Raw genomic sequence first — 25,603 nt, 5'->3', positions numbered from 1 at the left:
TTGCATATTCTCTTCCAGGTGCTTTCATGTTCCCTGCTGCATTGCCTCCACCACCACCGCCACTTGCTGATACATTGGACGACTTACCCCCACCAGCATTTTGATTTCCAACCTGGCTATTGCTATTACTATTATAGCCTTTGCTTCCTCCCATCTTTGCAATCCAAAGTGTTTTTCTGGTTTCTTTTTTTCTTAGTGAGATAAGATAATCCAAAGTACAAATTCCTCAGTTGGTTCTGTGGCTTTGTTGGAGGGGTGCATGGCTATATATACACACAGATTCAGATTGTAGTGCATCAGATTCTATTGACTGTTTGTTCATCGAACTTGAGTTTTCCAATTACTGTGATGGCATAGGATTGGGATTTGAATACTTGAACTTTTGGATGAAGATTATACATTGGAATATGGTGTTTGCAATCCAATCCAAGAATGTGGTTTCTGAATGCTAATTAAGAAGAAAAGGATGGTATTGAAGTCAATGCATTTCCCAACAACAATTGTACAATAAACAAAGCTTGAACTTCAACCTGCAATACTCCATTAGAATTTGTTTAGCTGACCTTGTTATGCTTTGCTCAAATATCAGATGCCTCAACCAGAAAAAAAAAATCTACATGGACGTCTGAGCTTTCTAGACACTCCATCCAGTCACATCCGTTACTATTAGTGAGGAACCAAAATAATTAAATTTCATTTACTAGTTACAACATGGCATGCTTGCTGTGAGCATGACATTTTAATATATTGGAGCACATAGATTTGACAGTTGGCAGTTGACAGTTCCTGAAAAGCACCATTACAATGTATGACCATGAGAGTGGACAGACGATTTTACATGGTATAGTTGGAAGTATAGAGATTGGGCATCTTATTCAAATGCCTCATAATCTTCTCAGCCATCTGCCTGGTATTTCCAGCTCCATGATGAAAAGCACTTACCAGTATGGCAGGCAACACCCTGTCGTTTGATATATCTGAAGCAGACTTATCCCCACCTTTGTTCAAGAACTTTTCGATCACCCAAAATGACTTCTGCCACAGCCCCTCTTCCCTGTGCTGTTTCACCACATCCAAAACATGTTGCACAGCATTTGCCTCACTCAGCATGCTCACACTCTTGTCCACATCAACTTTGTCATCCAACAAAGTGCATATAGTTGACAATGCAGCTTCCACAACCTCTGCATTCTCATTTCCCAGACAAACCAATAGCCTCTCAACTGCCTTTGCATCAACTATGCAGAAGGTGTTTTGTGAAGAACAGACCCCTCCGTGAACCGGGCACAGTGGTATTTTCCTCCTCCTTGATGATGAGCCACAGAATAGATACTTGGACAGGTAGAACAACTTCTTTCTCTTGATTTGTGGTGGTTTGGATAATCTTATTGACTCTGTAGAAAGATTCTCCAACCCAATTGCTGATAACCTCTGAACTTCATCACTTGATGGTTGTATGAGTAGTTCTGTGAATACTGCCGTAAAATTGTGTGTTCTTGCTGAAAACAGTATTTGGGGTTCATATAATGTTGTTGTGAATCTGACTAGAATGCCTACTAAACCTTCTAAGTAAGTGCTTTCAAACCTGCTCGATCTTGTTCCTCTTTTTTGAATTTGACTGATTGCTTCTAGGATTGTAGGCACTGTATTATTGTATAGAAGAGCTAGGTTGAGCGTCAGGTTTTGATGGGGAAGTTGAGCTAGAAATTTTGCTGAAACTGCCTGCTTCTTGGTGATGAGGGTTGTATCAGTTGGGCTCTGGACAAGATTCTCAGGCTGTCCTCTGGTTTTGCAGAGTCTTTCTGCTAGCACATTGCCCATAAGGGGTGAAAGAACAGTTAGTAGCGTGGTTGCGGCAATGGCAAGTTCTTCATGTGGGTTATTGATGAATTCAATGAGGGTGTAGCTTGCTTCAGTTTCTTTTACCAGTGAGACAATGGTGGCTGCACATCTGGGGATCTTAGCAATAAACAAAAGAATTCTGATGAGGTTGTTGTTTAGTTCATCTGAGTTTGAGTTCTTGAGCATGTACATGATGTTACACACCACATAATCTGAAGTCATGGTGTGACCGTGAGAATTAACCTGGAGGTTCTCAAGCTCAATCCCAGCATCAAGTATGTTTGCAAGGATTGCAACTGCTTCATTTTTTGAGTTCATTGGCTCATTTTGAATATTTCGAATGAACATCTCTTCAACCATGATTTGTACAATTCCAGCTTCTTTAAGTATTTTTCCATTTGGCTGGTATGATGAGAGTTGTGCTAGAGCTTTGAATGCCGCCCTTCGGGTCAGGGTATTTCCCCTATGTACCATTTTGATGAGAGCAGGAGAGGCCCTCTCAGCAACATAAGTTGTGCTGTCATGTCCAAGAACAATTTCCCCAAGGTAACTTGCCATTTCCATCATCATCTCTTCACAACCTGTTATTTCAGAAAGAAAAAAAAATTATAAGATAACATTTGAGATTTTCAACAACTAAATTATCATGTCATTTAATCTGAACTTGCAAAATGGTCACAATGGTAAAATTAATGGTCCAAAAAGTTTGAGTTTCTTTGTTATTTATGCTTGGCTGGAACTGTGGAGTTGTGGAAATTACCTTCAGTAAGATTCTTTAGGAGGGGTTCCAGGAGTCCATTTTCTGCCATGTTTTTTATGTTATTTGGCGAATGCTCTAAATTCCTTAAGATTTCATTTGCTTTTTCTGAAGCGAAGGCATCAATAGACCGTCTATATTTAATCCTGATCAACATAAGGATTGCTCCAGTGACTGATCCAATTCTCTCACATAATGATTGTGATCTTGAAAGCTCAAGCAAGTATAGCAATGATGCATGCCTTAGGGACTGGTGACTACTAGAAAGCATCTTGATTATAGTTGCAATATTCGTTGTTTGCGCAATCATTTCCTGCACAAGAAACCACTCTGTCAAAGTTGGAGCAAAAAAGTTTTCATTCTAGTCAATCTACTGGTTTGGTTAGTGCATGTTTTAGTAAATCATAGTACTTTTCATAATTGGTTGTTTCTCATTAGAAATGAGGAAATTGAAATTTGACCTTGCTGTCGTTATCATCCTCCACCAGTTGCCTCAAAAGTTCCAGCACTGCGCATCTAACATCTTTGTCTTTGTACTCCAGACACTGAACAAGCAATGGCAATATTCCAACACTCCGAACTTGCACCTTACTGTAAGGGTTCCTTTGGCAGATACTTTGCACGTCCTTTACTGCTTCAAGTACCATATTCTCTGAACTAGCCAAGGACAATGCTGCACGCGCAACCTTAATCCTTGCTGCCTGATTCCTTTCCTTCCACTCCTCTAATGTGGATTTCAGAGCTATGTTGGCATTGAAAGATTTACTCATCAACTTTTGTCCAGTGATTGGGCAGAAAATTTCTTCCGAGTCTTTGAACTTCTCAAACCACTCAACAATTGCTTTCCTCTCATAGGTCACTCCGCTTCTTATGGTTACTGGGTCATCCATGATCTTCTTTGTCAGTGGGCAGAAGAAAGTCTCATACAGAGGCTCCATGTACTCACCCACCTGTGGAAATGTTGTTAATGATCCACTCATGCTCCCATGTTTTCCTTTGCTGACCCAACTTGTGCTTTTAAGGATTTCAATCAGCTGAGGATTCTCCGTGGAAACCTCAAAATCTATAGGGTAGAGATCTGTTTCTTCTTTTGGTGTTTGTTTTTCCTTTGGTTGCTCTTCCAAGGACAGCATCTTTGTATCTTGTTCATTGGCCTCAGATGCTTGAGCTTCAAAATGAGCATTCTGCATCTCCTTTGAAAGCGGCCGCACTGCAACTTCTGCATATTGTTGGTCTCCAAATGTGGAGGGCGGTATCAAGCTCAGGCACTCTCCTATGTGCTTAATGACCTCCTCCAGCTGTGCTATAATGATTCTCAGTTCAGGATATGAAAATGGTTGGATGCCTATTTGGCATCTCTCCACAAGATCTTTGGCCAGATTAACACTTTTGGAAATAGACTGCAGAATTTCCATTGCATTTTCTGGGCAGGTGTCAGTCATCTTCAACTCCATTATGGCCATAGAAGCCCGATAGAGGTAGCACGCAATCTCAATGAAACTTTCGTGTTCCACCTTGATGCTTACTACCAATTCTGTGATTTCTGAAATGGATGCCAATATTGAATCTGCAAGACTCTCAACTGGACTTGTATCTTCCTTGAGCTGAAGAAAAGAATGAGACAGATTAGTCTTTTACCACACTCATGAATCTATGAAGTAAAGGAATCTATTTTTCTATAGAAAAAGATTCCTTGGTTTCCATCCTTAAGATACTCCCACAAAATAAAGGTAGTGATACAGATTTTCTGCCACCAAGAAAGTTAGTGAGTTAATCAAGGTTATTCAGTTTAATATTTTCTTGTTTTTGTTTTTGTACTACTTATACCTGGTGACGGAGATATCAGCTAGCATGCTTGTATCATTCTAACGTTACCTGGGAAACTAATTCGTAAACGGTAGATCTTTACCACTATGTAGATAGACGTATGAAAGCTTCCCAGAGCCTTGATTTTCATTTCTCAAACACATAAGAATTGTAAAAAGCTAAAAAGAATATGAAGGCTCCTACCGGCATCCAGTTGTAGTTGGTGTGCACTATATAGCCTCGCTGTTGTGAACCTCAACCACAAAACCAGAGTGCTAAGCAGAAGACTTGGCAAAGATGAAACTTTCAATTACCAGTCACTGATAGCTCTTTGAATATTTGTGTGATCTCACTGATAGTAATTTTTATTTAGTTAGATGCCTTTTGTTGTTGCTAGACTCAAGAGCAGGTACAAAAGACTTGGTCAGCTTGCAATCACTTCTGGTTTGGTTGGAAGTCTCTCTCTGATGAATTACTACCACACAGAAGAAAGCCTCTGATACTGGTCAGTGTTACGTGTAGTCATTCTTCTTCTATTTTAATTACTTCCTATAGGATTGACTAAGTAGTTTCTTCAAGATAACGCATTTGTTTTATTTATAATCAAGGTTTGTAATTACTTTAACAAGGTAGACTCTTTCTTTTTGCCATATATTAGAACCACGCTGAGTTGATGTGATGCAATGCAAGGTAAGCACGTGTTTGACGTTACAAAGAATCTGGAGGCATGAAAGCTTATGCACAACTATGTGAAATAACTAAACTAGCCCTTACATCTGATCCACTCTGATGCATGGGGAGATGGATTGAACTTAGTACATGAGGATAGACACACTATCTTCACCAACTGGCCTAATTCATATTTGTGAAACGCATAAGTTTTTTTTTTTTTTTTTTTGTTCAAAGTGAAATTCATTAGATAAGAAAATTATGGTAGATAGCCCAATGATATAGGATCACAAACACAATAACCAATACACTTAGAGGGAGAAAACTCATCATCCACTCAAACTTCTACACGTGGCATATACTTGTTCGCCCCACAGCCACCACCCTTAAACACGTGACATATACAATTGGCTGAATTAGAAGCTTTAATGTGCTAAAGATTAAAAGCACAATTATTACTAGACGACAAATCGCTGTCTACCCAGATAGCTTGCCACCATTTTATTGGATAAGGATGCCGGATCCTGGATGCCAATGGCGGACTCAGGAATTTTTATAAGTGTAGGCTAAATATATATTTTTTTTATAGATGAGATATATTATAAGCCTTTTTTTTTCTCTTGAAACAAAAATGTAAATAAAATTTTATAAATCAAACATGGCCACATTACAAGTAAATATAACATAAAGAAGTACAAAATATAAATAAATACCAATCAAATACATTGCCCAACTTAAAAAAATCATATATGCTAATTAATAATTCAAGTTGCAAAAATAAAATATATATCAATAGTCTCCAAAAGTTTTCACCCTAACCCTAAATCATAAAAACTCAACAACAACAATTAAAATTGGAAATTGAATATATATAAAATAAAAAAACTTACCAAGATTGAAGAACCTACTGAAGATAGGTTGGTAAATTTTTTAGAGGAGGAGAGCTATTTCCTCTTGGCTCTCAAGATTCAAATATGGCGTTTTAGGTGGCTAGAAGAAATTTTTTTATGTTTGCTCTCTGTGGGTGTAGCCACTGGCGAATCCAAAAAAAATTTAGCGGATGTGCAATATTGACTAAGTATGAAAAATGGTTTTTTGGAATACTCATTTTCTCAAGATAATTTTTGGCGGCTTTTATTCCTTACACATCAAATAAGAAAATTTGATTTTATGGGATTTTAATATGAAGTATATATTGACTTAATGAAAGTAAAAGGACAAAGACATTTACTTACAATGGACAATTTGAAGCACTTACAATGATTTTTCCGGCGAATTTATATAGGTTTGAATTGATGTTATTATTTCCTATATGCTTTAGAACTTGGCCAAGCAACCAGTCTACTCAACCACCATCGTCTTCGTGTTTGCTTCTTTCTCTATTCTTGGGTTGGTCAAGGCATCGTCTTGTGATGCGTTGACCAAAAAAGCAAACTTACCATTTGTCCTGTTACGTGTGCTTTTCAAGATAAAGCAAACTACTCAAACAAAGCGGCTACGAATTTCCTCATGAAAGTGAAAGCAAGAGAAGAAGAGAAACTCTCACTCACCGTAAACCAGCAAGAAAAGAAAACAATGACCACTGACAGCAAGCAACCCAAGAACCCAAGAAAATGCAAGCAACCCATTAACGAGGAATCTCCACTGCTGCCAAATCAGAGGGGCTGCGATGAGCAGGCAGTGCAGGAATTCAATGGGGCATCTTTTGCTGGTGCAGTGTTTAATCTGTCAACGACCATTATTGGTGCTGGGATTATGGCGTTGCCTGCCACCATGAAAGTGCTGGGTCTTGGCGTTGGGATTGGTATGATCATTTTTGTTGCGATTTTGACAGAAGCCTCTGTGGAGATGTTGTTGAGGTTCAGCAAAGTGGGAAAGGTTGTGTCTTTTGGAGGGGTTATGGGGGATGCCTTTGGAAAAGCTGGGAAGGTTGTGTTTCAGTTGTGTATCTTGGTGAACAATCTTGGAACGCTCATTGTCTACATGATCATCATTGGTAAATAATTTTGTTTCATTTCTAGTCCTAATTTTTGGGTGTGAATTTTAATTGGGTTCCATCCATAATATGATTTTTCCTAATTATCAGTCTTCATACAGTATAATATTACTTCCCCAATAGTAAATCAGGTGTGCAAAGCTCTGACTTAATTGGTGCATACAAGAAGCATTCAAATTGTATGATACTGCACTTCAATTTCAACCAATTATGATGTCTGAAGTGTTGTAATTAGGTTTCTATAATTGATGCGCTGGTTGAAATCAAAAGATGCTGGCACATGTATTTCTTTCAATTTGATTACAAGTACATGTGTAATAATTCTCGTTGTTTTACTTTCAATGTGACTTAGGTGATGTGCTGTCTGGAACTTCTTCAACTGGAGTTCACCATGCTGGAGTATTGGAAGGGTGGTTTGGTGAACACTGGTGGAACGGGCGTACCTTCGTGCTGCTTGTCACAACCATTTTTGTATTTGCTCCATTGGCATCCTTAAAGAGAATAGGTACATAAAGACTGTTTCTTTGTAATACGGAATGCAGAAAAAAGACTAATCCTTGTGATTAAATAATCCACACATTGGTTTCTCCAGGAGTTGTAGTCTTCAATGGCATAAGAACTTGTCCACAATTACAATTCTATCATGGAAGTTTTGCTTTAGCAGTTAAATACTGTATGTGTCATTGGTCTTCACCAACCAATTTATTTTATGGATCAAGCATGTCTGTAACTTGTGCCTTTTTGTGATTGCAGATTCATTGAGACATACATCTGCTTTAGCAGTTGCGCTGGCAGTTGTTTTTCTAGTTATTACTGCAGGAATCGTAGTTATTAAATTCTTTTATGAAGGTATTTCCATGCCCAGGTTCCTTCCTAATGTGTCTGATATTGCATCAGTATGGAATCTCTTCACGGTTGTTCCTGTTCTTGTGACAGCCTTCATCTGCCACTTCAACGGTATGCTAGCTGATCAACATGATATGCAGCTTTTATTTCAAAGTGAAAAAGCATAACCATTAACGAGAATTTTCTTCTCCTGCAGTGCATACAATCGACAATGAGCTTGAGGACTCTTCCTTGATTCAACCAATTGTGCAGACATCATTGGCTTTGTGCTCTTCCGTCTACATACTGACCAGCCTTTTCGGGTTCCTCCTATTTGGGGACTCAACTCTTGATGATGTGCTAGCCAACTTTGACACCAACCTTGGCATCCCTTATAGCTATTTGCTCAATGATATTGTTCGCATCAGCTATGCCCTGCACCTCATGCTTGTTTTTCCTGTTATCTTCTATCCACTGCGGCTCAACTTGGATGACCTCGTCTTTCCCTCATCTAGGCCTCTGGTTTCAGATAATTGTAGGTTTGCATTAAGCACCATTGGGCTCATTTCTGTTGTCTTCGTGGGTGCAAATTTTATACCCAGCATCTGGGATGTCTTCCAGTTTTCTGGAGCTACTGCTACAGTTTGCATTGGGTTCATCTTTCCTGCTGCCATTGCTCTAAGGTGAGTTTTGTGGCATACAATTGTTTTCATTCCATTTTCATTTTGGATTTATCTTTCCTGTTGCCAGTTTCATTTTTGTGTTCTGGCGAAGAAAGCGCTTACATTCGAATTATCTCTCTGAAATGCGGGATTAGTGATTGATGAATGTGCTTAAAAGGTTACATAACATCGTCAATTCATTCTGAGGAAAAGCTGAGTTGTGCTCGAGTTGGTTTAGATGCATATAAATTCAAAAAAAGCTGTCATCAATTTCAATTTGGTTACAAAGCTAAATCAGATATCTGAATATCCTACTTCTCATTCCATGATTTGGTTTCAAATTTCTGTGATGCAGAGATCGACATCGAATAGCAACAAGAAAGGACAAGATTTTATCTGTTTTCATGATTGGTCTTGCCGTGTTCTCAAATGCGATAGCAATATACAGTGATGCCACTGCCCTGTTAAAACAGAAGGTGCCCCCTCGTGCATGATTTCACGTTGTTCCACACATTAGTTGAACAACCTGTACGTATACTGCATGCCATAGCCATTTGAAATCCAGAAAAACATTGATGTTTTCTGGGGAGAAAAACATATTTAGGAGATAATAAGGTGAAAGAACTATGTACTATTCGTCTCTGGACATGCAGCCACCGGCTCCATGCGTATTGGAAATTTCTAATGCAATACCTCATTTCTTAATTCTTCCAGGGCCCTAGAAGCAAGCTTCCCTCTAATCTTCCTTGATGCACACAGGAGGAGATTTTACTTGAATTTGCTCGTCTGTTTTAATTATTGGGCAGATTTTGTTTATTTATATAAACTGATTCATAGGAAAGCCTTTGAAATTATGGTGTCAAGGAAGCCGATACACTTACGAATACAACAAAGCCATAAAAACGGTATTGCATTCCAAGTTCAACCTCCTGTAATTTTCACATTAAAATCTAATGAATTTGCTTCAAAATCGAGTAAAGAATAAAAAGGGCAAAAATCCAGTACAATAACTTATTCTCTACCTTTGAAATGAATCAACGGAACAAAATATACAAACAGAACTTGACAACAATTATGTTGACCTTTTATGCAAGCCACTAATAAACATACACCCACCCATATCTATGGCACTCGTCATCTACGAAGAGTTAAGACCTCCACAATATTCATCTACCATCCATTGCCCATTTGTTTGAATCAACTCACCAAGTGTTTTTCATGCTCTTGAAGCTTTAATTTGCTCTGATTTACATGTGGCTGTTCGTTTCTCAAATGCTGCATGTTGACCATCTTGTTTCCCCAATCCTTTTAAAATAGTGGGTGCAGAAGACAGCCAAGCCCTCTGGGATATCTCCAGCTAATTCTTGAAGATAGCTTGTCTCGACATATGTACAAGAGTACGGACAGCAAATGGACAGCAGCAGTCAAATCAAGATTTTTTCCACAAGAATTGTTCTCCTTTGACATCACGCAGGGAACTTGTCTTGACAATCTCATACAAATTAAATTGGACCACCTTGTGATTGAATGATATAAGGAACTAAAACAAGCAAAAAGGGCACTGCTGCCTAACAATCATCTGGCTCAGACTAGTTGAAGAAATAGGGAGATTCAAGAACATCTCTGAGATCGAAGTCTCCGCGATCTGGTAAGGGGGGGAAAGTCAAGGTGGGGAAAGACTGTTGAAAGCCTTCCAACAACTGTAAACATAAAAGTACAAATTAAATAGGCAACATAACATGGGAAGAGCATATTTCAATTTCATAAGTTACAGAAAATTGGGATCACAGTACGAAATGCAATTTAAAAAGCTGGAAATATTTTTCTTTTAATAGCCCATGAATTATTAAAAAGTAAAAACTTTTGTGATGACAAGCAAAGGAGTGTGCTTCGAAATCCCCTTTATTTTTTAATTATCATGTGAAGGATTATTTCTAATCTAATGTCACCATTTGTTACATTTTTTTGTCGTTACTAATTTTATAGAAAATAAATTCTAACAAGGGGAACTGTTGAATCATAATCTCACAAGTGACAGAGCAGCCTATCTGTTACTAAACAAGGATAGCCACTCACACCAAGTAAAGATACTCACATTCTCCAGTATCGGTGCCTCGTAGAGTTCAACAAACTTCTCCCTTAGTATCCTATTCATTTCGTCAATATCACATGCATGCGTCCAATATGAATCATGCACTCCTGTATCATTAGCAGTTATAGGGAAACCTCCAAACATGTGAACGGCTACTAGCCTATACAAGAGAGAAAACAAATAGCAAATAAGAATACAGTAGAAACCTGCAAAGTTTAAGCCTGCCTTTTTGCAGGCAACAGCAGTCATCATCATGTGGGAACCATCAAGGGAGTGAACAAAATTCGGGGGAAAGGCTGTCCTCTGCCGTTTAACCATGACCTTGTCAGTTTCTCTTTGTAATGTCAACACCTGAAGGGAAGTCTTAATCTGCATTCAATTCCAAGTGGTATCTTAGTTACATACTGGCCTTAAATGTTTTTAAGGTACTTTTGTAATTAAGTAAAATATATGGCCACATTTGAAGTTCTAAGAAGTTGTTTAAAATATTACAAGATGCCGTCCTAATTGCCGGTATGGTTGTACAACAGGAAGTCCAAGGGGAGTGATCCACCGAACTGGTTGATTCTCTGAAGCTATCACCTATTTATGTTCAAATATGACTGTCAGAACTAGTATAAGAACAACACAGAATCAGTTCATACTTTAAAGAATTGATGTCTTAAAAAGATATAGTCAAAAGAAGAATGAAGTATGAAATTTCAGACTTGTGCTCAGAGGTGCAGGTGCTAGAAAGCAAGTAACTTAAAACCAACAGGTCCAATACTAATATCATTAATCAAACATAGAATCCGAATCTGTACCTTGTGCATGTGCTCAGCTTTCAAGTCATTAACAGTTACACGCCATTCACACATAACTATGAGGTACAAACAGACCACAAAGTAGATGAAACATACCTTTGCACATTCACCAAGCCAACTCATAATACTTCTTGCAGCTTCAAACATCTCTCCTAAGGCAGTCAAGGTGGTCTGCTCACACAGTAAAAAAATAAGTACAGACACATAGACATTGGACACATAAGCACACTATAGTTTCTTTCACTAACCCTTGCAGCATAGCAAGCTGCGGCAAACAGCGCCGTGTCATCAGCTATGGAACCACGCTCCTTTAATCGCCTCTTAATTTGTTCGCGTGCACCAACGTAAGTAACACCATATACAGACGTCATAACTGTCTGCTTCACCAATTTACGATCCACCTAAAATTTCCAATCACCAAAGCCAAGCATTAGAAACATCATATTAAGCAGCAATGAAGAAACAGAAATGAAGAAAATTACTCAAAATCTTAATACTTTGGCAAGCACAATTAACGATATTAACCTGATTAATTAAAAGCCTAGCATGCAATGCATTTGGATTAGTGGCAGGATCTTTTTCTGCGTCGTTGCGCATTATATCGAGTACTCTGCATAGCCACAAAAAATTTCATCAGACAAATTAACAAGAATGATGTCACTTATCAGCGGTATTTCTAGGGAAAACAACAAATTTCAATCTTCTTTTTAAAACAAATATTCTTAGGGAATGAATTAGGCTGCTGACTCCTCTAAGTTTTCTACATCCAATTCATATTATTGCAAAAGATGCAAATGCTTATATGCCATGCTAAAATGAATTTTTGCTCACAAACTCAACTCGGAGAAAGTAACAGTTACCTGGCAGCAATTCCTGAGTAAACATCTGCAGGTTTATCTCCTCCCATGAGATTTACAGAAGCAGCTCCAAGCTAAAAAAGGATTAGCAATTTGATCAACAAACAAAAACTCACACAATCACCAAGATATAAATGAATTGTTCGGTAAAGAATTTCTTTTAGTCGAAGCAATGTGATCAACCACAAAAGCTGTCATTGGGTGCATAAAAGGCTCGGGTTGGAGATCTCATCTGAGTAAGATGAACACGGTGGTGCAAGTGAATGAACTACTATGATCATAGATTTGGAAGAGCTTCACATTAAAACTAAAATATATTGAACTTTTTTCTTAATTTTTAACAATAAAAGGGTTCATTACCTTGTCCCTTCCAAGGGCTGCATAGTGTTGTAAACCATTACATGAGCCATCCTTGCAACACAAAAAGAGAACTGAGATCAATTTTTTGGATAACAGAATCATATGTACCAAATCACTAAATACAAAACATAGCAAAGCATGGGAGATGTCCAATGGTCTCTCAACTTCAATAAAAGTGAAACAGTTGACAAGGCAACAGGACAAATAGAAATCTCAAAATCGTTCTCCACCAATGATATCCATCATAACATTTTATAATGCGTAACCAACCACTATTGATTCTAAAATCTTTTCATTTTAGTACCTGGAAATTCAATCCAAACCAATTAAACCTTTTGGTTACATTTCTTTTTACAGCAGAAGACGGAAGTGATTTCAACTTCCCAGATGATGCAACTGTAACCATGTAGAATTCACAATTTTGGTAGTTTCTTGGTTCGGAATAAAGTAATGAAGTTATAATTGTTTGTAGAATATGATTAGAATATTCTGAGAGATGAATTACCTGGTGGACAGGCATATATGAAATGGTAGTCTCTGGAGAGGGGCTTCTCAATGCTTCACAGAGATTAATGCATGCTGCCAAGCACTGGAAAGGATCCTCTGCACCCAACCACCAGCGCCTTCCTTCAAGAGGTCTGTCTGCGGAATCAAAAATTTCATCTACGTGATTCTCGGTAAAGGCTACTCGATCATCAAAGGAGAGTTTGTCCACACCCCCAGCATATAAATTAGCCAAATGTATCTTCAACCAGCGTAAGCCTGACTTTCCAAGGTGCCGTCCCTCTGAAAACTCCAAGATGCCTCGGCACATATCGGAACCAAGATGGTTTAGATATGGGTGCATGGGGTAAGCACGACCTCGGAAATCGAGGTTGTGCGGGTAGTAGAAGCCCTCCTCATCCTTCATCTTTCGAGATGCCTATTCCGATTCAGTGAAACTTAGTATTAGAGTATCCAATAGCACTGATTATTCAACTTAACAAGAATGATTCTTACAGCAAGTTTAAGTTCTATATCACACCGCTGTGAGTGCCTCTCACTATTCTCCTTCTTTGCAGCTTTAAGTTTCCACTTCCATTTTCTGATTTCTGCCTCATCTTCTGTGTCTGGTTCTTCTGGTAAAGGAACCTTTTTAAAGCAGGAAGAAAAGTGAAGGTGAATCATTTATCGATAAAAACCAAGGTGCTGAATTACATGTTAATTTCAAATTGCAGCAAAACAATAGAATTTCTGTCAAACAAAACCAGTTTCTTTTGCCCAGAAGCACAGGAAAGGTATGCACCACCAAGTATGGGAAAAAAAAAATTGGGTAATGATTTCCACACTCCCTTTTTATCCACTTACACTCCTTTTTTAGTTATAAAATGGAGTGTAAGTGGATAAAATTGGAGTGGGGAAATCACCACTCAAAAAAATTCCAGTTAAACATAACCCACATCTTCACGGTCAACCAAGTCAGCAAGACGGCCTCCGCTAGCCCATATCCTGTCTATCACACCAAGTACCCTTTTGTTTACCCTCCATTTGGTACTTCCAAGAGTATCCAGGGCCTAAAGACAGAGAACAATTAAGAGATTAGAAGAAGCTCCAAAAATTTCAAGTGAAGAACCCTTGCACTGGTGTAAACATTTAAGAGCTGTTTCTGAGGAAACAGAGTTTATGCACAAATACTAAATGCAGGAGAAGATGCAGTGCAGAAACTAAAAGTAACAGATCCTGGGGCTTTCAAACCTCAAAAACAGGTTCTAATTGCTTTCTAGGAGTCCTTTTAACAACTTCACGTTGTTGTTTCGCTCCATGAGTTCGCATTACATAGGATGGTAAGAATAAATATGCTCCTCTGTCATACCTGCCAAAATATACCAACAGGCAATAAGAGTTGGCTAAAACCCCAAAGTGCTTAATTTCGCTAGTTGCTTCAAAACTAAGAAGTCCAGCTAATCTAAATACTTCATACCCGGTCCAATTAATAGGGGGAACCAACATAGGCATATAAGGCATGACCATGTGCCTTGCCTGCATGGACAGAACATAAATTAGTACAGTTGCTACTCAGGTATTCATATGCTTGTAATAAAAAGTAAGATTATTGCCCTTGTTAGTCACAACACAAGAACAAAAACATTAAAGAAACAACCTAGAATCGTGAGCATGAGCCAAACAACCTGTTCAACTTACAGTTTTCTCCATGCCTTTGCGAACTAATGGATCGCACTCTATAACACCATATCTCCTACTGGTCTTCCTATTACAAGAAACCCAGAGAAGTATAAAATAAATAAATAAATTGATATTTGAAGAGGAGGAGAGGGATAGAGAGCGGGGTTAAGCAATACAAAGATCAAATATTTCTTACTGTGCGTCTTTAGTGATAGTCTTAAGGTTATGTACAAATGCAGGGCGTATATCAGGTGGACCATCTCCTATTTGATCAACTGGAGGTTGTATATATGCTGTGTCCATCAATAACTGAATCAATCGACAGCCAACCTGGAAAGTACAAGCACTAAGATAATATAGCAACAATAACAAGAAGATAGTTTGCTTATTTGAATCTATAGACATCACAAACCTTAACGTGGGCTTCCTGACCCCATGGCTTCAAGTCTTCTTGTTCCTTCACAATTCCTCTAACTTGCTGCATTTTCTGCCTTTTTATTAGTTTGTTAACCTTTTTCCTAAGTCTCTCTTGTTCATTGGCCAGTTTCTCTTGTTCATCAGCCAGTTTCTCTTGTTCAATGGTCACAGGAACAGAATCAGCTTCAGCCTTCTTATCAGTAGTGTTCTTCTTCTTCTTTGTCTTCTCCAAAAATCTGTGTATCCTAACCTGATACACATGATCATTTTATATAACTTGATTAAGTTCAAGACCAACAAATAAATGGAAAATAGCATGTCAATAATATTTAGCTGCTAATCTGACTGGGTGCTGAACCAAGCATGACTACCTAATGAGAAAAGCCTTCAATTAGTCATGGAGGCATGAGAGGCCAGACGACTCAATTTCATACAAAGGCAATACATGTAATCCTAGAAAATGGAAGTTCATGTTTTTGTGTATATAATCCTACAAAATGGAAGTTCACGTTTTTGTGTCTATAAGGAATTTAAGTAATGAGTTTCTACCAAACCTAACAAATTGATAGTTGACCGATAACTAAAATTAAAATTCTAGCCAAATTGTTCATACTACAGCAAACTTAGAACCAAAATCAAAGTCACCGCACCTATCAATGTTCCCAGAAAGAAATTTGGTGAATTTGAACCGCATATGTCAAAAATAAAGATCAAACATGAATTACGAAATAAGAAAATTCTAAGCTCACAGACCTCATGCTCAATGGCTTCACCTATCGCACAAGCAGCTTGGACTACCCTGACACTGCCTATTCCACCATTATTTGTCATCAATAGCCCCATCAACTTATGCATTGTAATAACCGCCATTTTATCGGCCGGTAAGTGATCAAAGTAGGGAGCATGACTCTGTCTACTGCCAGTTTGCTTGCAGGAATCTTGGTCTGCCGCAATGGCATCTCGTAAAGGCTCAAACCAACCAAGAAACAATGACTTGATGTATGGCAAATTGGGTGCTAGCTTCTGCTCACACATGTCCGCTAAAAGCTCTTGGTACTCTTTGGCCGCCTCTTGCCAAGCCTCCGTCTCCAGTTTTATTTGCCTCTTCCTTAGAAGATTGTACTTTCCTAGTCCCATACCAACCACCACTCTCTTTGGCTGCTTGAAATGGGACTCCACCTTGTTGTTTTCTCTGATCAAATCCTCCAACATTTCCTGAATTTCTTCAGACCCCGACGAGTCCTCCTCGCCATCTGTCGAAGCAATGGCCTCGGCAACACTGGCATAGCCTTTGGCGTAGTTGCAAAACCCAGAAATGCCATAAGGGAAACTTGGATTCAGTGAACTGCATCTGCCCAATTCGTCCTTTTGAGAAGCCATATCACCAACTTGACGAAAACCCATTACCAAAATCCGATTATTTATGCATTTCCGAGCATCGAAATGCCTGGCCTTCTCGAGAAAGCTCGATTCTTGAGAAAATATCATAGAAGTAGAAGAAGGGGAACTAAAATGAGATTGGGAGGAGAGATTGGTCTTTCTCGAAGCAACTTGTTTAGCCAAGTTTCTCCACATATTTCCCAGAAAAACTTTTCAAATTAATCAATCCGACTTGCAGGTGCTGAAAGATACAGAGGAATGGAAAATATGATACGGGAAATCAAAAAGGGAAATCTTAAATTGTCGAAGAAGCAGAAAATCGGAGAAAAAAGTCGGAAGCTATAAGAAAATTACAAGTTTTACTTCTAAAAACAAAAAATCTACAAATGAATTGGAAAAGTGCGATCTCGAGCGATCGAGGAGGCAGGGAGGAAGGGTGTGACTGGATTGAGTAGCCGCCTTTAAACCCTCCTTAAACCTACGTTTTCTGTGTTTCTGATAAAGCCGTTGTGTATTCGACCCGAGATTTTCCAAGTCGACCTGTTTTACAACTCAAATTACAAGTCGGTTCGTGGGTTGTCCGGAATGATTAATTGGGCTCATTTAATAGCAGTAATATGGTCCCATGGGCTGGGCTTTGCCATCGTGGTTTGTCGTTCGGGCCTTCCTCTTATCTGAGCTTGCAGGGATGAAACGTGTATCACTAATTCAACGTGTTCTTCTTTTTTTCTGTTTTTGGTAAAACAAAAGATACGAGAGAGCATTTAAATTACTAACAAGTACCGTTAGATTAATCTAAGGGCTTGTATTAAAGAGTTGCTCACAAGTCCTCATTTTTAAGTCCTTAAGTGAGCGACACTAGTTGTATTAATCACTTCTTTAATTTGTATATATGTTACTGTTATGCAATTAGTTAATCAGTATTGATCAAATTATCTATTTGTGTAATTTTTTTTCTTTCATATAGATGGATCACGTCACCCATCCGAAGACTCTCTTGTTTCTCTTGTTTATGTGTGGACAGGTGATGTAGTTCACCGGCCGGACCCAAGAATTTCTCCACGAAGTGGCCAGAATCTAATTTGAGCGTCTCCTTGCCTAGGCCTCTGTTTTAGTGAATGAGCTAGGTTACAAATTTAGTAGCCTTAGACTAACCAGATCCATGAAACTTGCATTGGCAGTGGAAGATGTTATATTCTGCAGAGTTGGTGGATCATTTATTTTAATTTCAATTACTACATCTTGAGCATGAAGACCGCCACCGTTTTCCAGTTTCTTCATGCATGAAAATATTTATGGAGGCAAAAAACGAGTCCTCTGTATTTGTGAATATTGAATTGTTTCTCGTAAGGTGGAAATTGGTAAAAGCATAGGTCCGCATAACCAAAGGCATGCATTTCCCTCACACCAAGTTAGCGACCGTATGCTTTCTTCTAAAGGCTAATCAAATATTGCCAAAAAATTTATCTAAAACATCATTTCTGCCAGACATTCAGTCACTCCATGGATCGCTCTCGGCCCTCACTTCAGATGGTTCAATTACTGCATCAGATGATTCTCCCGCACCACTGTCAGCTACCACCGTCTCTGCCTCCTCGTCTTCCGATCTACCCCATCTTCCTCCAAGGGCCATTGCCATCATCTCGTATATCTTGTTTCCCAACTCAGCTGGGCTGTCAGGCTGCATCATCGAAGAAAGAAGTAAGAATGGCATAAATCTACTCTAAACTATGACATTTCAACAAAGGAAAAACAAAGGCTTGCTCCTTACTGTGAATCCACTGGAGATCAATGCTGTATCATACAAAAGGTCTACAGCTCTCTTGGCATCTGTGCTGTCAGGGGCGTTCTTGCAAGCAGCCTGCAGTAGAAAACAACTGTCAATCCAGTGATTTTAAGTCTTCTACTTCCAGTCAGGAATAGTTCTCCTGACACCACATGAAAGCATGAAATTTTTGTTTTTGTTTTTGTTTTTCTCATTCACATTTTGATGCATCTATCTCGCATATTCGATCTACTGTTTAATAAGAGCAGTCTCATGATCCTACCTTTAGGTCCTTAACGATGGGATGATCTGGGTTAACTTCCAATATTCTCCTGCCCCTCATGAACTCCAAACTTGCAGTATCGCCAAGTGCCTGTGCTTTCATCAATCTGCAAAAGAAAAATTTGTTATCATAATCATAGCAAGGGAAGGTAACAATTAACCAGCACTTTTCTTGGTATGTATCCTTAGTGCAAACAAAAATCCACCTTTCCATATTGGCAGACCATCCAAACTTGCCAGAAACAAGTACACAGGGAGATGAGCTTAGACGCTTTGAGACTTGGACTTTCGCCACCTTATCACCAAGTTGTTGCTTTATCCAGTCACAGAGAAGATTGTATTCTTGTTCAGTTTCCCTTTCTTTGACCTCATCCTCATCACCTGGTATCATAAACTTTTTGGTGAGAAACATGAGAAAGATAACAAGAGGGAAGCCACAAAGCTGAACATAGTAAAACAACTTCCAATAACATCTGAACATGCTGATTAATTTTCCAAATAACTAGGGGCGAGTACTAACCAAGCTCTAAATCTTCCTTGCTAATGTCTACAAACTTCTTTTCTTTGTATGTCTGTAGGTTCTGGATGGCCACTTCATCAATAGGTTCTACTAAATACAAAACCTGTGACAAAAGAAACAGCATCAGCAACCTGGGGAGGAAAACTCATCATGAAGGAAAAACAATTGTTTCTGAAACCAATTATTTTTTAATGATGTTTAAGATTTCCGTTCCTCCTAAAAATTTAAAAGGAAAACATAATCGTCTTGTCTTTTTCTACCATTAGCATGCAAATCAGATTTTCTATACCAATCACCGTTGTTCCTCTACTGGACTACCCCCAAATTCAGCAGGACAGATACCTCAATATCTTTCTGAACCAACTTTTCCAAGAATGGAGCACTTTTCGCACTTTTCAGACTGTCTGCTGCCAAGTAATAGATTGCCTTCTGGTTCTCAGGCATGTTCTCGACATAATCATCTAAGCTTATCAGTTCTTCCTCACTTTTTGAAGAGTGGAACCGCAACAAGGGTGTTAGGCGCTTGTGATTTCCAGAGTCCTCGATGCATCCCAACTTTAGAAACCTGCCAAAGTTCTCCCATAATTTCTTGTAATCCTGGGATCACGTTCAACCATTTTCCAAGTTAATAACAATTTTCAGCCTTTCAGGTGGAATTGATGAATAAAACACAAACTTAATTGCTGCCACCAACCTCTTTATTTTCACTCTCAGAAATCTCTTGAATCATGTCAAATGTTTTCCGTACGAGTCTCTTTCTCATAATTCTTACCTGAAAATGGTAGACAGATTGAGATGAAGAAATAATACAAATATCCAAGCACATAGCAAGAACAAAGAACTAAATATTAAATGCTACAGAGATGTTCATTCACAAATTTGTAAGAATAAAAGCATTCCCTTCACAAAATGCATAAAGATAGTGGAAAAACTAAGGCTTACAATTCGACTTTCTTGAAGAATCTCTCGAGAAACATTAAGAGGAAGATCATTTGAATCCACCACACCCTTAACAAAGCTCAGGTATCGAGGAAACTGCAAAAAGAATAAAGGTATTACAGCCACAAACCATATTTCCAAACAAATAAGCATCAACCCCAAAATGTATTTTCAACATTCTGGATGGTACATCACAAGTTAAATGCCATCAACAGACCACTTTTATGCTGAACTAGCACAATCGTAGCAGAGGGAAATGACTATAACATCCAAACAAATCCATTGATGATGGATAAAACAACTCTTCTTTTGATTAGAACATGTCATAACTAAAAGAGTATTAAGGAATACTCCATTTTCCAATTTAAATACAGATTAAACAGTCAACAATGGATTTGCAATACAGATGAAACAAAGAAGATCACCACTAACATGAAACAAAGACGAAGAATTAATGGATGCTCAAATTCACATTGTTTTGCAATATATCAAAACGTACCAGTTCACCATCAAAATCATCTGAGATAAATATCCGTTTCACATACAAACGTATATTCTTTGTTTTTGCATTCACTACATCCTCATTGTTAAGAGGCCCCATTCCAGGAATATAAAGAACACTCCTGAACTCCACCTCACCCTGCGCGGATTTTAAAGTTAAAACTCCAAATCTGCTAAATTTTCTGCCTCGACCAATATTAAAACAACAGACAACGAGACAATGGGGGAGATAGGGAGAGAGAGGGATGGAGGGAGAGAGAGAGAGAGCAAGAGAGAGAGAAGCCATTTCAGTACCTCAGTGGTGAAGTGAGTGTATGCAACTGGATCCAAGAACTCACTAAAAGTTTTCTTGTAAAATTCATGGTACTCGTCTTTTTCAACTTCCTTTGGATTCCGCATCTGCAGAAGAACAAAAACAAAATTATTTTTTTTTATATAAAAAGGCTATAAAATATATAACAAGAAAATACATACACATTAGGCAAACAGACCATGCTGAATCTAAAATACATATACCATGACATCAATAACGCTAAGCCTTCAACTCACCCATATAGGCTTCGTTTCATTTGCTAATTCCCAATCCCAATACTTCTCAGTTTTTGTCTTCTTTTTCTTCTCACCCTGGTAAGAATTAAAGTTACTTATTTCACTGTATAAGTTGATGAGAAAAAACTACATTTCCCACAATCAGGAATCCTATGTCAATTACCTGTGGCTTTGGTTCTTCTCCTTCTTTTGGTTCTTCCTCCTCTTCCACCTGCCAAAAGTTTCCACCCAATGAGAACCAGCAAAAGGGCTAATTGCTTCATTATATGAACAATAGATACTTCTTAAGCATATAACTGCGAGGTATAGAAGAAATATAGCCTCAACGATTAGTTTGCAAGGTCAAGCCAATAAAGACTACTTATCCAGAGAGTCACATTTTGATAACAATACTTTTCTGATTATCACCTACAATGTACACTTGATATGCACCTTCAACTAATAAAGAAGTAACAGTCCAACCATTTAGGGAAAGATGAACCACATGTAGAAATCCAATTCTACTAATCCCTTCAAAACCTGCCATATAGAGGGAAAGGGTTTGACAAAGCAGAAAATGAAGTACTCACCTCAACAGTCCTTGATTTTTCTTGCCATGTATAGATGGGGAAGGAAACAAACTGCGAGTAATTCTTCACCAAACCCTGGATCCGGGCTGGCTCTGAAAATTCATACTTGTCATCCGGCTGCAAGAAGAGATTTAACTTTAAGGTAAGACATCAGAATAAATTGAAAAATAAGCAAAGGACTGTCCCAACAAAAGATAATGACTTTAATGTGTCAACATCTGGCAATTTCTGGGCATAACTTCAACGCCCAATAAACAAGGAAAGTCACATGCAAAATGACCAAATGCCATGAAAAGAGAAATGAAGTAGCAGGTAAGGTACCCTTAAATAGAGTGTGATCTGTGTTCCACGGCGTATGAGATTTTCAGGATCAGTTTCTTCCCTAATTACATAAGAGCTACTGTCAGCCGCTGCTTCCCAAACATATTGCTTGTCTGACCTTGGGCTTTTTGTAGAGACAACAACCTGATTTTGTATAATATATCCAAGCCAATTAGCAGCTACCCAGGAAAAGCCATCCACGTTAAAAGCTCAGCTAAAAGCAGATAGTTAGAAAAACGCATAAATAATTGTGAAAACCCTACTGCACCTTCTCAGCGACCAGAAAAGCAGAATAGAACCCAACACCAAATTGACCAATTAAGCTATTGTCTGCACCAAGATCCTTATTTTCCTACCAAAATATAAGGCTGAGAAGTAAGCTTCAAAAGCATCAAAAAACTCAAAAATCATTCACATGGAAATAACAAACTGAAATATAATGCATTCAACTCTAATGCCCGGTTGTGGGAGGCGAGCGAGAAAGGGAGAGAGGGACACCTTCAGAGCCTTTAAGAACTTTGAAGTACCACTCTGAGCAATGGTTCCAAGGCAGTCAATGAGTTCCTCTTTCGTCATTCCAATACCAGTATCCCTAAAAGTCAGAGAATCAGATTTCAATTACCTCCACTAATCCATCCAGGAACAAAAATGAAGCAAAGATTTACAAAAACATACGTTATAGTGATAGTCCCATTATCTGGATCAGGTTTGATGCGTATCTGTAGCTCACCAGCATCTCCAAGCAGAGAGGGCTCAGTCACACTCAAAAATCTCAACTTGTCCAAAGCATCACTTGCATTACTGGAACAAGAAAGCAAAGTAAAGTCAACACATGCACCAAAAGAAAGGCAAATACAAAACATATCATAGTGAGCAAATTATACGATACTCATCTAAAATCTATGTGATTGAAAAGTTTAAAGAACAAACGAAGGAGCAAATTCTACAAGCAGAAAGAGCATATCCTATAGGTGAGTCACCAGAATGACACGTTTCATTGAAGTTTAGGCATATGCAGCTTACCTCACAAGCTCCCTAAGAAACACCTCCTTGTGGCTGTATAGACTATGAACTATCAAATCCATTAGGCGAGTGACCTGCAATTAGTTTCAAAGTCATCAACTTTCGATTCCAAACTCAAAATCCAATAACCGAATCCTCACAAGTAATGAATACTAAGACGATTAAAAAATATCATTTTCTATCCAACAGTGACAAAGACACATAATTTAGTACCAAAGCGTCCATTTTGATTGCGAGGAAACAGCAAAAATGCATAAAAGTCTATAAATTTCCTATAAATTTTAGTCACTAGGTTACTGCAATTGCAGAGCTGTAGTTGATGAGTTCCAAAACCAAACAGAGAGTAAATAGAATTCAAAACCCAATTGAGTAATAATCCAAAAGACCAAAAATGTATCGAAACAGAGAAAGGGACGCACCTCGGCTTGGTACTCGAATTTTTCACCGGGCGTATCGGTGGCTTCTTTCTCGGCAACCGCCGCATCACATCGAATAGATATTCCTCTGTTTTTGCTCTCAAGCTTCCACTTCAATCCACCGCAAGAGAAGCCCTTCCTGAGCCCATTTTGAGGAACAAAAGCACTTCTCAGGCTCAAGGCCTTGCTGGGGTTCCTGAGTGTGAAGGGAGATGAGGAAGGAAGTGAAGCTAGAGAAGCAGTTGCTAAGCTTCTGCTTAGAACTGGAGCCATTGAACCCTAAACCTAACAGATGTTGGGTTGGGGGCGATGGTTGTGTTGTGTTGTGTCAAACAGAGTCTCAAAAATGTAAAAACCCTTGTGACTTCGTGAGGGTTTAGCAGTTTTAAGTAGGAGGTTGGAGTGTTCTAGAAAGATCAAAACTTTGGGGCTTTTCCCTTTTGTTTGGACTTGGAGCTTTGTTCTGCGGAATTGTGAGGCCTATATTCTGCCATTTCAGCTACCACAACAATATCCTCTTCTATTTTAAAATTTTATTTTCATTTTTATTGCCAAAATTTGAATTATTACTGGGAATTTGATCATGTTCCAAATTTCCAACCCAATTAAATATCTAATTAATAATTAAAATGTTTGCAATAGCCACAAATTACTACACAATATGACTTTGCATGTTCTGCGGATTGTATTAGCTTTCCAAGCACCAATTGAGGTTCAAAAATGGGAAGTAAAAGGCTTGAGACTTGAGTCACACTTGAAGAAATTCAAACTCAATTCTTTACACTCAATTCATGTTCATATGGTATATGGTCTCTTTTCTTTGACCAACATGGCAACATGTGTGATGGGGCTATGAGAGAAATCCCTTAAAACAAGTATTGGATCAAAATTAGTTTCAGGCAGAACATGATCACAAAGTTAAATGTTTGATATGTTTGTGTTTGAACTGAAGATGGTGGCACGCCGACGCAAACAACACACTGAATCATTACAAGGCCTTTCATTTGGGCCTTAGAGCTAGATCCATACGCTCAGAGTCCCGATTCAGAAAAAGGAGAGAGGCTGGAACACTGTTCAGTGTGCCCAGTCCCACACACCATCTCTTCTCTGGGGGGGACAGACTGCTTCCATGTCTTGTGGCAGTTCTCCCCTCCTCTTGCTAACTCAAGTATATCAAAACTAGTACAATATAAAACAGAGCTACTGTAGCTTATGTACCAAAACATTCAACAATACAGTGTTAGAAGTTGTCATATGTTGAATTTGTCTATGTTAATTATGTTGTCTAGTAGTCAATTAATGTGGCTAGTAATAGTCAATTAATGTTTGGCACCTACTATGTTTGGCACCTACAATATTTGGGGGGCTTGACTAGTTTGGTTGCCTAATTAGTTTGGTTGCCTAACTTGGTTGGTTGCCTAACTTGGTTGGTTGCCTAACTTGGGGGGCTTGACTAATGTCTTAGGAACTTGTATATATATGTGTTGATTGTAAGTAATGAACATAAGTGAAAATCAGAAAATATTCAACAACTCTCATTCTCTCTACTCTTTCCACTCTCTTCTCTCAATATTCTCTATGTTTTGACATGGTATCAGAGCAGCGATCTTGCTGACTCTAGTCTTGAATTGTTGTTTCCATCATGGGAGAAGATGATTTTTCCCATGTTGAAAGTAGCACCACCGATCCTACTACTTTCACCGAATTTGCTGCTCAAATGGCTGAGTTGATGAAGATACAAGCATCAACATCGAATACGACCCCGACCCCGACCCCGACTATTACCTACGAAACCTCTCCTGCACAAATTGGCATTAAGTTGGATGGCTCCAACTATGCCTTATGGTCTCAAGTTATTGAGATGTATGTTGCTGGCAAGGATAAGCTGGGATATCTCACTGGTGAACTCCCAGCACCTTCTCAGACGGACTCGACATTCAACCGATGGCGAACAGAAAATGCAATCGTGAAAGGGTGGCTAATCAACTCCATGGAGCCAAGGTTAATTGGCAACTTCATTAGATTCTCGACGGCCAAAGGAGTTTGGGACGCAATAGCCACAACTTACTTTGATGGCTCTGACACCTCC

The 25,603-nt window shown here is 38.7% G+C and overlaps 4 protein-coding genes across 6 annotated transcripts; 1 reads left to right on the top strand and 3 right to left on the bottom strand.

Moving 5' to 3' along the window:
* Positions 1–670: 670 nt before the first annotated feature.
* LOC110757690 (Armadillo/beta-catenin-like repeat family protein) lies at positions 671–4,917 on the bottom strand. Of its 3 annotated transcripts, none has more exons than XM_021959386.2 (4): positions 4,610–4,917; positions 3,061–4,203; positions 2,603–2,912; positions 671–2,423 (listed from the first exon to the last, which is right to left on the bottom strand). In XM_021959386.2, exons 1-4 carry the CDS (start codon positions 4,613–4,615, stop codon positions 835–837), a joined length of 3,048 nt encoding a protein of 1,015 aa, XP_021815078.1. In that variant the 5' UTR covers positions 4,616–4,917; the 3' UTR covers positions 671–834. The 3 variants fall into 3 exon arrangements, with proteins under 3 accessions (XP_021815078.1, XP_021815077.1, XP_021815079.1); XM_021959385.2 differs by lacking the exon at positions 4,610–4,917 and adding an exon at positions 4,509–4,603; XM_021959387.2 differs by lacking the exon at positions 4,610–4,917 and adding an exon at positions 4,475–4,493.
* A 1,505-nt stretch (positions 4,918–6,422) lies between these two features.
* LOC110757762 (amino acid transporter AVT6A-like) lies at positions 6,423–9,262 on the top strand. Its single transcript, XM_021959474.2, has 5 exons — positions 6,423–7,070; positions 7,423–7,575; positions 7,824–8,027; positions 8,113–8,578; positions 8,913–9,262. The coding sequence occupies exons 1-5, from the start codon at positions 6,584–6,586 to the stop codon at positions 9,049–9,051; spliced, it is 1,449 nt and encodes a 482-aa protein (XP_021815166.1). The 5' UTR covers positions 6,423–6,583; the 3' UTR covers positions 9,052–9,262.
* A 297-nt stretch (positions 9,263–9,559) lies between these two features.
* LOC110757731 (DNA-directed RNA polymerase 1, mitochondrial) lies at positions 9,560–17,145 on the bottom strand. The gene is made up of 18 exons (XM_021959431.2): positions 16,003–17,145; positions 15,245–15,499; positions 15,029–15,162; positions 14,851–14,917; positions 14,630–14,688; positions 14,404–14,521; positions 14,109–14,222; positions 13,669–13,800; positions 13,175–13,591; positions 12,670–12,720; positions 12,313–12,383; positions 11,978–12,062; positions 11,701–11,853; positions 11,549–11,623; positions 11,142–11,231; positions 10,856–11,018; positions 10,653–10,756; positions 9,560–10,257 (listed from the first exon to the last, which is right to left on the bottom strand). Exons 1-18 carry the CDS (start codon positions 16,822–16,824, stop codon positions 10,147–10,149), a joined length of 3,021 nt encoding a protein of 1,006 aa, XP_021815123.1. The 5' UTR covers positions 16,825–17,145; the 3' UTR covers positions 9,560–10,146.
* Positions 17,146–17,921: 776 nt separating this feature from the next.
* CR88 (Chaperone protein htpG family protein) lies at positions 17,922–23,959 on the bottom strand. Its single transcript, XM_021959406.2, has 19 exons — positions 23,518–23,959; positions 23,099–23,172; positions 22,751–22,876; positions 22,574–22,667; positions 22,344–22,427; positions 22,076–22,219; positions 21,755–21,871; positions 21,349–21,396; positions 21,186–21,260; positions 20,931–21,035; positions 20,635–20,775; positions 20,139–20,231; positions 19,891–19,968; positions 19,539–19,793; positions 19,197–19,299; positions 18,883–19,057; positions 18,678–18,783; positions 18,401–18,490; positions 17,922–18,310 (listed from the first exon to the last, which is right to left on the bottom strand). The coding sequence occupies exons 1-19, from the start codon at positions 23,785–23,787 to the stop codon at positions 18,122–18,124; spliced, it is 2,367 nt and encodes a 788-aa protein (XP_021815098.1). The 5' UTR covers positions 23,788–23,959; the 3' UTR covers positions 17,922–18,121.
* Positions 23,960–25,603: the final 1,644 nt, after the last annotated feature.

Source organism: Prunus avium, chromosome 1 (genome assembly GCF_965620075.1).
Source record: "Prunus avium chromosome 1, drPruAviu1.hap1.1, whole genome shotgun sequence".
Classification (NCBI taxonomy): Eukaryota; Viridiplantae; Streptophyta; class Magnoliopsida; order Rosales; family Rosaceae; genus Prunus; species Prunus avium.
This window is presented reverse-complemented; position numbering and strand designations above follow the sequence as displayed.